At 42.3% G+C, this 10,000-nt stretch overlaps 1 protein-coding gene and 1 long non-coding RNA gene across 5 annotated transcripts in view; both read left to right on the forward strand.

Annotated features, from left to right (window-relative positions):
* The window catches only part of LOC127655821 (CREB-regulated transcription coactivator 2-like), a 41,188-nt gene that overhangs the window by 7,432 nt on the left and 23,756 nt on the right, over positions 1-10,000 (forward strand). For 3 of the 4 annotated variants that reach the window (XM_052143811.1, XM_052143813.1, XM_052143814.1), the window contains exons 2-6: positions 2,068-2,169; positions 2,301-2,414; positions 3,346-3,407; positions 5,388-5,459; positions 8,690-8,790. In XM_052143811.1, the coding sequence (XP_051999771.1) occupies positions 2,068-2,169; positions 2,301-2,414; positions 3,346-3,407; positions 5,388-5,459; positions 8,690-8,790 (451 nt within the window). The remainder of the gene's footprint in view (positions 1-2,067; positions 2,170-2,300; positions 2,415-3,345; positions 3,408-5,387; positions 5,460-8,689; positions 8,791-10,000) is intronic. The other variant, XM_052143812.1, reaches the window with a different exon arrangement.
* LOC127655833 (uncharacterized) lies at positions 6,067-7,126 on the forward strand. Its single transcript, XR_007972102.1, has 3 exons — positions 6,067-6,179; positions 6,426-6,732; positions 6,856-7,126. It is a non-coding gene; the product is annotated as an uncharacterized LOC127655833 (long non-coding RNA).

Raw genomic sequence — 10,000 nt, forward strand, 5'->3', positions numbered from 1 at the left:
CATACTTTTAAGAGGGTCAATGTGAAGTTTTTTAGGCATTCTCTCCATTCACTGATAAAAACAAATATAAAGTAATTCAGAAACAGATCTCGGCTTGTAACCAGCATAAAGAATAGTTCTGGGTATTGATACAGATTTCCCGATACAATTCTGATTCACCAGCTCTCAAACTGATTCGATATCGATTCATACGGGTATATTTAAGTTATAATGTCACTTTTGCTTACATATGAAATACATTCTCTCCCAGCTAATGCTGTTAATTATACAGAGGACCTTCTAACTAGGTACAATATTAAAATATACATTTTACGAATTATACTTTATTAGTTTTTCATCATTTTGGTCACATTTTATCTTTTTAAAAATTAACAAATCAATGTATTTAATCAATAAATATGATATTATATTGCATATAGTATATTTTGTTACATTTTTATTGTAGGTATGGGACAATATATCGAATTTCATTAAATATACATATTTCGCGAACCAAAAAAACGATATTACGAAATCTGCAACATTGTTTTCTGTCCATGTGATCATAAATGAAATGACCCGTCAAACATCATAATCTCTCTATCGCTTGATTTTTACCAATACTGCTGGTTCACACGAGGTCCTTAAAGTGCTCGAATTTAGCTTTTAGAAATGGAACACCTGGAAAATCACCTTGTTTTGATAAAAAGTGGTTGAGCTTAAATATGCTCGTTCCCTCCGTGTAATGTGTGTCCATCAAAGATGAATTATGTGTCTTAATATCCTTTCTGTTCATTTTAATCTCATTTAGCATGGATGTGCTAAAGAAACTGAGATTCTCGTTGATGTTCGTTGAAGCGAAACACTGTGAGGTGCTCATTAAACTCTTAAAGTGACAGTAACCATTTTAGCATTTCTTATACAAATGAATGTATGTAATAACTCAATGTTATTACTTATAAATTATACACATTATTTCAAACAATGATAGCTCATATCTTTATTTTACATACAATTTCATTATATAATAATAATTCATATAATGTAAAAAAAAGAAATTGTTTCACAAAGTAAAATATTGGTTATAACAAATTATTAAAATCTAAATATACACGTTCACATACTTTGTTTTGATCAGTTCTATTGATTGTTCTGCACCTGATCAGCATGAATGTAGATCACTATTTACGAAGGTTTATTTGTTTGTGATATTTTCATCTAGAGAAACTCTTATTATTTAAACTTTGAGCATTTATATTGTGTATTTAACATTATTTTGATGAGAAATTATAATGTGTATTTAACTGTATTTTTTTCTGTAAAACTTTACAATTTAAGTGTTATAATATCAAATCGAACCAAATCGTGAGATAACCATATTGTCCCTAATTTACAAGTATTTATATTGATTTGTTGAGCATGTTTTTAAAAACCGGTACTGTCTCTTTAAGAAATCCGGCATCTCTGTAAGCTGTCTTTAAACGAGCGCATGTTAATGAGAGAGACTCGAATGACTTTCATCTGTGCTGTGCCTTAGAATGAATGAAGATTTCTTTTGATATTGTTTTTAGTTTCATTGTATAATGTGCACTGATCATCCTTTCCCTGCTGTCTGTGACCCAATGAGAACCATTTCAGGGTCACAGTCCACCAGTTCACACTGATGTGCCGAGTGTGTCTGGAGAGGTCGGGTGAGACTCGTCCGGCTGGTTTGTTTTGATGTTGATTTGACAGTAACTCGTCTGCGTTGATGTCTATTCAAATCCTCAGGAAAAATGTCTGATGATTGTTCACAGACGTATGTTTAGTTACACACCCAGTGCGTGATGTCACATGTTTAGGTGTGGTTGAATATCTACACATAAATAGCGTATGCTTCTCTCCGCGGGACACTAGAGAGGGATGAGGGGTGTGACGGCCAGTGTGCTCTGTTGCATATGCAGGTCATTACTCCAAACATGAATAAAAGCACATACTATGCACTGTTTACATAGTAGAGCAGTTCTTACGTTAAACAGATCTTCTCTCTATTGTTGGTGTCTTTGGTGAACGCTGCAGGATTTAAACGTTCCTCATGTTGTTTTGCAGATTCAGGCACAGAATGTCCGATTGGCCAGAACTCAGGGCCCGTATTACAGCGGATCTCTGCCCAACGTCAACCAGATCGGCAGGACCGCATCAGACCTGCAGGTGTGTTTGTGTGTATTCGGGAGTGTAATGTGTGTTTAGCTCATTATGTGTGTGTTAGTATATGCCCTGGGGCTACTAGATTATTTTAACCTGGATCTGACACCCCTGTTTGTGTGTGTTTGGTCCCTCAGGGCTCCTTCCAGTCTCCTTTGGACTCCAGTCGCTCCACACGGCATCATGGACTGGTGGACAGAGTACACAGAGACAGACGCTTCATCTCTCCCAGCAGGCCTTACAGGAGACAAGTATCCTTCCTGTCTGAAAACACTCCACTTGTGTCTGTCATATATGGCAAAACATCATTTTATTACTTTCCTTTTCCTTTTCTTTTTTGTCATTCTTAAAGCTGTGACACTAGCGCCACCGATCGGAGCTTTCTGAACACACCTCGCCTGCCGATAGTCAGATAGCCCCGCCCCCAATTCATACCCTAACCAAAATACAGGGATGCAAACCGCCAACTCCTTTGGGAAATAGTTTTGTCTAAAATGGCTTAACATGGCTTAGCCCATTTCATTTAGCTGCCCAAGTACGTTCATCTTGTTTGAAGAGTGTTTACATATTTTTACTGGAAAGACAAAAATGGCCGATACTGATATCTAGAGAGCAGAGTGACTGTGTGGCAGGGCGGCGGGCTAGTCAGGCTGATGAAGCCCGAGAGGGATGAAGGCGACTGGAGACGGCAGTGAGACAGAGAGAGAGTTGTGTGTGTGTCTCACCCAGTTTCTGATTCAAATATTATTTATATTGTTAAGCCGGTTCTCGCCGCCTCCTTTCCATTGAACTCTTTTACACTGGAGCCGAAACCCGGGAAGCAGGAGGGATACGCCGTAGTAATCCTCGCCACTACCATCCACCCCAACGGAGGAGCCCAGCCACCTGAGAGGGGCCACTCCAGTTCCGCTGCCGGGGGTGTCAGAGACCCCTACCAGCCACTGAAACATGGCGGGGTCTGAGACCGCCGACCGCGGGCGGGGAGGGTCTCCTGGCCGACCGCCTGGAGTGGGTGGACCGCTGCCAGGGGCGGGGGAACCCCCTTCCGTCCACCGGAACGCAGAAGGGCTGCCGGCAGACGGGGCGGAAGGCACAAATGCACAAAGGTTCACATTGAGTTTAATATTATGCAGAATTACTGTCTATGTAGATGCTGTTCACACCCTTGACCTTTGACCTCAGATAGACAGCTCTCACAGCAGCTCTGTGTATCTGTCCCCACCCCCTGACCCCAGCTGGAGAAGGTAAAACACTCATTGGTTCTGACTCACATACAGTCGCTAGGAAACAGTCGCTTGCTGTTGTGTGTGTGTGTGTGTGTGTGTGTGTGTGTGTGTGTGATGGCATGAACAAACACAGATGTTGGCTGCACTAAAACAGCTCTCCCTCCTTCTCTTCTCACTATTGACGTCTCTTATTGACACTCTCCTTTATTTCACTCTGGGCTTTTCTTTTGTTCTGTTCCGGTCGGGACGCCCTGTGATTCATAACCTCTTCTTCTTGGACTAATCGTTGTGTTCTGAGTGATGAGCAGCTGGTGATTTCAACCAGAAGTCTGGAAATGTTCTGCTGTACAGACTGAAGATTATCAATCAGGAAACATTTGAAAGCTTAAAGATTGAGATCAGCAGTCTACGAAACCACACAAACACACTCTAGAGCATCCGTGTCTTTAAAGGGCGTTTACACACATGAGGAAGTTTGGGAGATAGTAATATATAAGATTAGTTTTGAGGCTGTGGAGAGGGTCGTGTCGGTTTCAAATCAAGCAGGAATGCAGTTTGTTTCCGAAGCCCAACTGAACTCGCCTCTTGTCATTGGTCAACGGTTGCATACTTGAGTGTGTTGCAGCAAAAGTTAACATTTCGTACCACTAGAGGGAGTCTGCGCACCACTAGAGGGAGTCTGCGCACCACTAGAGGGAGTCTGCGCACCACTAGAGGGAGTCTGCGTACCACTAGAGGGAGTCTGCGTACCACTAGAGGGAGTCTGCGCACCACTAGAGGGAGTCTGCGTACCACTAGAGGGAGTCTGCGTACCACTAGAGGGAGTCTGCGTACCACTAGAGGGAGTCTGCGCACCACTAGAGGGAGTCTGCGTACCACTAGAGGGAGTCTGCGCACCACTAGAGGGAGTCTGCGCACCACTAGAGGGAGTCTGCGCACCACTAGAGGGAGTCTGCGTACCACTAGAGGGAGTCTGCGCACCACTAGAGGGAGTCTGCGCACCACTAGAGGGAGTCTGCGCACCACTAGAGGGAGTCTGCGCTCCACTGCGCTCCACTAGAGGGAGTCTGCGCACCACTAGAGGGAGTCTGCGCACCACTAGAGGGAGTCTGCGTACCACTAGAGGGAGTCTGCGTACCACTAGAGGGAGTCTGCGTACCACTAGAGGGAGTCTGCGCACCACTAGAGGGAGTCTGCGCACCACTAGAGGGAGTCTGCGCACCACTAGAGGGAGTCTGCGCACCACTAGAGGGAGTCTGCGCACCACTAGAGGGAGTCTGCGCACCACTAGAGGGAGTCTGCGTACCACTAGAGGGAGTCTGCGAACCACAGTTTGAGAACCACTGCCGTAGAATATGGGAAAAATCGTGCAAACACCTTTATGAATTTGTAAGATATGAGCAATTAAACAGAGTGACCCATTTTTTGGGGCCATCGTGTATATATAATATACACATTTAAAAAATAAAACACAAAGCCTCTTTTTGAGTCATTACAAATTAAATGTATATATTAAGGTTAATTTCAATCATTCTATTATTAAGAAATGTTCATTATTTAATTTCACTTCAATCAAAATGTCGTCATGTCAGTTCTCTTTAAAGAACACAAAACATTTGGATGTCTTACACGTGATTTACATGTGGGCAGTCAGAAGCGGGGGCAAATTTGGTTTGTATTCAAATTTTTTCACGAAAATTCCATAATTTGATATTTAAGTTAAAAATGCAAATGTGGTTTTTCAGCCCTGTTGAATTCACAGTGTTATTTGTAATCTAGTGTTCAGCCGTCCTGATTCTCCAGGTGTATTTGTGATGTCAGTCTTGTAGTGTTTCGCCAATAACAACTCAACTGTTCTACTTACGATCAGCTCTTCGCTCTTCTCTTCTTTCCATCTTTCATCTGCTGCTGTAGTTCTCTCGCAAACCTCTCCTGCACATCTCTTGAGTTCTCTCATGGTTCTGGAAATAACAAACGTTTTTTGTGTCAATCATGAAGGAACTGGAACAGTAATTTTCCCACGGACAAGAGCCAGATATTCCATCAGCTGCCAACCACAGCGCTCAACAGGTGATCTCTCCGTCTGTCTGTCTGCATCAGGGGCTCTGTTCACAGTTGGGTTGCTGGAGCCGAATTAGTTTTGTGATGCTCAGCTCCATTAAGGGTTGTTGAATGACTCGGTAGTATAGAACACACTACTCGCATACTCTGACAGTGTTTCCTGCAGCACTATCGAATCTACAGCTACAAAAATGGGTTTATCTGAATGAGAGAGATAACAGAACGACTGACTCAGTGTTTTAAGTGTCCGGACTGGTGGTGGTGTAGTGGGCTAAAGTACATCACTGGTAATCAGGAGGTTGCTGGTTTGATCCCCACAGTCACCACCATTGTGTCCTTGAGTAAGACACTTAACTCCAGGTTGCTCCGGGGGGATTGTCCCTGTAATAAGTGCTCTGTATAATATATTGGTACTCAGAAGGTTGCTGGTTTGATCCCCACAGTCACCACCATTGTGTCCTTGAGTAAGACACTTAACTCCAGGTTGCTCCGGGGGGATTGTCCCTGTAATAAGTGCACTGTATAATACATTGGTAATCAGAAGGTTGCTGGTTTGATCCCCACAGTCACCACCATTGTGTCCTTGATTAAGACACTTAACTCCAGGTTGTTCCGGGGGGATTGTCCCTGTAATAAGTGCACTGTATAATACATTGGTACTCAGAAGGTTGCTGGTTTGATCCCCACAGTCACCACCATTGTGTCCTTGAGTAAGGCACTTAACTCCAGGTTGCTCCGGGGGGATTGTCCCTGTAATAAGTGCTCTGTATAATACATTGGTACTCAGAAGGTTGCTGGTTTGATCCCCACAGTCACCACCATTGTGTGCTTGAGTAAGACACTTAACTCCAGGTTGCTCCGGGGGGATTGTCCCTGTAATAAGTGCTCTGTATAATACATTGGTACTCAGAAGGTTGCTGGTTTGATCCCCACAGTCACCACCATTGTGTGCTTGAGTAAGGCACTTAACTCCAGGTTGCTCCGGGGGGATTGTCCCTGTAATAAGTGCTCTGTATAATACATTGGTAATCAGAAGGTTGCTGGTTTGATCCCCACAGTCACCACCATTGTGTCCTTGAGTAAGACACTTAACTCCAGGTTGCTCCGGGGGGATTGTCCCTGTAATAAGTGCACTGTATAATACATTGGTACTCAGAAGGTTGCTGGTTTGATCCCCACAGTCACCACCATTGTGTCCTTGAGTAAGACACTTAACTCCAGGTTGCTCCGGGGGGATTGTCCCTGTAATAAGTGCACTGTATAATACATTGGTACTCAGAAGGTTGCTGGTTTGATCCCCACAGCCACCACCATTGTGTCCTTGAGTAAGGCACTTAACTCCATGTTGCTCCGGGGGGATTGTCCCTGTAATAAGTGCTCTGTATAATACATTGGTACTCAGAAGGTTGCTGGTTTGATCCCCACAGTCACCACCATTGTGTCCTTGAGTAAGACACTTAACTCCAGGTTGCTCCGGGGGGATTGTCCCTGTAATAAGTGCACTGTAAGTCACTTTGGATAAAAGCGTCTGCCAAATGCAGAAATGTAAATATTTTAATTCATCTCGAAGGATTTCTGGGCTTTGTGCCGGACAATCATGATCTTCCACATCAGACTAACGAAATCATTTCTATATGAATCTCACGTGTGCATGGGGGCATTCACAAACAGTTGACACAAAACACATTTCCCCATTTGATTTGACTCAAATGATTTTGGGTATATTTCATATATATATATATATATGATGTCCATTTTGCATATGAGTCTCAATTCCAGTTTCAAAACCACAACAAAACACTGCTAATTAATTTGCGGAAACATTGTTTTAAGTATCTTAAGTATTAAGTATAATTATCATGTAATTATTCCAGACAAGTAAACGTTACATTACATTAATTAATAACAAAGAAACGCAATTGAACAAATAAAAATAATAGGACAAAGATACAAATGAAGAAAACAATGTTTGAAGTTTTTAAAAGCAGAATCAAATGTTCAAGAAATTTAAAAAGTCATGAAATTAACATAAAACTCCTTCATTTACTCCTCTTCATTGTGTGAGTGTAATACATCAATGCTGTTTAAAGCTCCTTAAGATATCATCCAAGAGCAGTGAGTGTTCTCCTCTTATTTCTGTTTAACCCTTTCAGCTCTGAAGGTATTTTTAAAGATTTCCTGTTTCAGTGGCATAACCTAAATTAAAGTCTTATAACTAAAAAAATAAACAAGGAGGGTCGAGTGTATCATTGTAAAGAAAACTTATCAAATGGTTTAAAACTTATCAAATGGTTTAATGATATAGATGATACAGTCTGAGACTCTCAGCCTTAGAAACTGCTGAAAAATCACACAAAAAATAAATTAAATTAAGCCAAACTGTTAAAATGTGTTCCTTATTTTACATTATATATCTCTGAATATAAATAAGATGGCTCTGATTTGCCATCTGTTTTATTGCAAATCATGTCGACTGTATCCGAGAAACATTTAGTGTTGATACGACAAATCAATCAAAAGTTCCAACATTACAAATATAATTAATCATAGTGTCCAAAAACATCTCCAAACAAATAAAAGATAATAATTGTACATAAGAACTAATTACACATGCAAACACAACAATGACTAAAGGTTTGCATAGCATGCAGACATGATTTTAGTCATGAGATTTCACAGAATGAGTTTCATTCTGTGTCATTTGAGTCATCATTGAGTCTGTGTCGTGTATTTGGCGCCATCTCCTGGTGGTCATATGTAACATTGTGCTTCATGTGGATTATCTAATGATCTATACATCTGATTATCTTGTGTGTGGACTCGATTGAAAGATAATCACAGACTCTAAATAATCATATGTCATATTTGATGTGCCGTATATTTTTCTTGAGTTTGATGTTTTTACCAACATCAAGCCGCTTTAGACATAAATGACTGAGTTTACATGAATATCTCACCAAGAGAGGCATCACAGAATAATAAAGTATTTACCTGTTTAGAAAAAACTTTAAGAATCAATTTCAGGATTGTTCAAATGAAGTTCATGTTTAATTGTAAAATCACAGTTGGAAACACACAATTCTAGATTTCTAAAACATTCATGTTTGACACTACATGATGTAGCATTAAGATCTTCACTGGAATTACAGGAAGAGTCATACAGTTAATAAAGACAGGGTGACCATGTTTTCATGTATTTTCAAATGTTTAAGACATACTTTCTGTCTCTCTTTCAACAGAACTAACTCCGATTCTGCGCTGCACACCAGTGTGATGAATTCAACCGCTGGAGACCCATTCAGATCGGGACACACCCTCACTCCTCAGAACAGACAAGGGAGTCAGTGTCACACACACACACACACACACACACACTCTCAAGTCAAGTCAAGTGGTTTTTATTGTTGTTCAACCATATACAGTTAGTACAGTACACAGTGAGAGACAGAGAGAGACAGTGAGACACAGAGAGAGACAGTGAGGGACAGTGAGGGACAGTAAGACAGAGAGAGACAGTGAGGGACAGTAAGACACAGAGAGAGACAGTGAGAGACAGAGAGAGACAGAGAGAGACAGTGAGAGACAGAGAGAGACAGTGAGACACAGAGAGAGACAGTGAGGGACAGTGAGAGACAGTGAGGGACAGTAAGACACAGAGAGACAGTGAGGGACAGTAAGACACAGAGAGAGACAGTGAGGGACAGTAAGACACAGAGAGAGACAGTGAGAGACAGAGAGAGACAGTGAGAGACAGAGAGAGACAGTGAGACACAGAGAGAGACAGTGAGGGACAGTGAGAGACAGTGAGGGACAGTAAGACACAGAGAGACAGTGAGGGACAGTAAGACACAGAGAGAGACAGTGAGGGACAGTAAGACACAGAGAGAGACAGTGAGGGACAGTAAGACACAGAGAGAGACAGTGAGAGACAGAGAGAGACAGTGAGAGACAGAGAGAGACAGTGAGAGACAGAGAGAGACAGTGAGACACAGAGAGAGACAGTGAGGGACAGTAAGACACAGAGAGACAGTGAGGGACAGTAAGACACAGAGAGAGACAGTGAGGGACAGTAAGACACAGAGAGAGACAGTGAGGGACAGTGAGACACAGAGAGAGACAGTGAGGGACAGTAAGACACAGAGAGAGACAGTGAGAGACAGTGAGAGACAGAGAGAGACAGTGAGACACAGAGAGACACAGTGAGAGACAGTGAGGGACAGTAAGACAGAGAGAGACAGTGAGGGACAGTAAGACACAGAGAGAGAGACAGTGAGGGACAGTAAGACACAGAGAGAGACAGTGAGGGACAGTGAGAGACAGTGAGGGACAGTAAGACACAGAGAGAGACAGTGAGGGACAGTAAGACACAGAGAGAGACAGTGAGACACAGTGAGAGACAGTGAGGGACAGTGAGAGACAGTGAGGGACAGTAAGACACAGAGAGAGACAGTGAGACACAGTGAGGGACAGTAAGACACAGAGAGAGACAGTGAGACACAGAGAGAGACACAGTGAGGGACAGTGAGACAGTGAGGGACAGTGAGACACAG

The sequence above is a fragment of the Xyrauchen texanus genome, chromosome 15 (genome assembly GCF_025860055.1).
Source record: "Xyrauchen texanus isolate HMW12.3.18 chromosome 15, RBS_HiC_50CHRs, whole genome shotgun sequence".
Lineage (NCBI taxonomy): Eukaryota > Metazoa > Chordata > Actinopteri > Cypriniformes > Catostomidae > Xyrauchen > Xyrauchen texanus.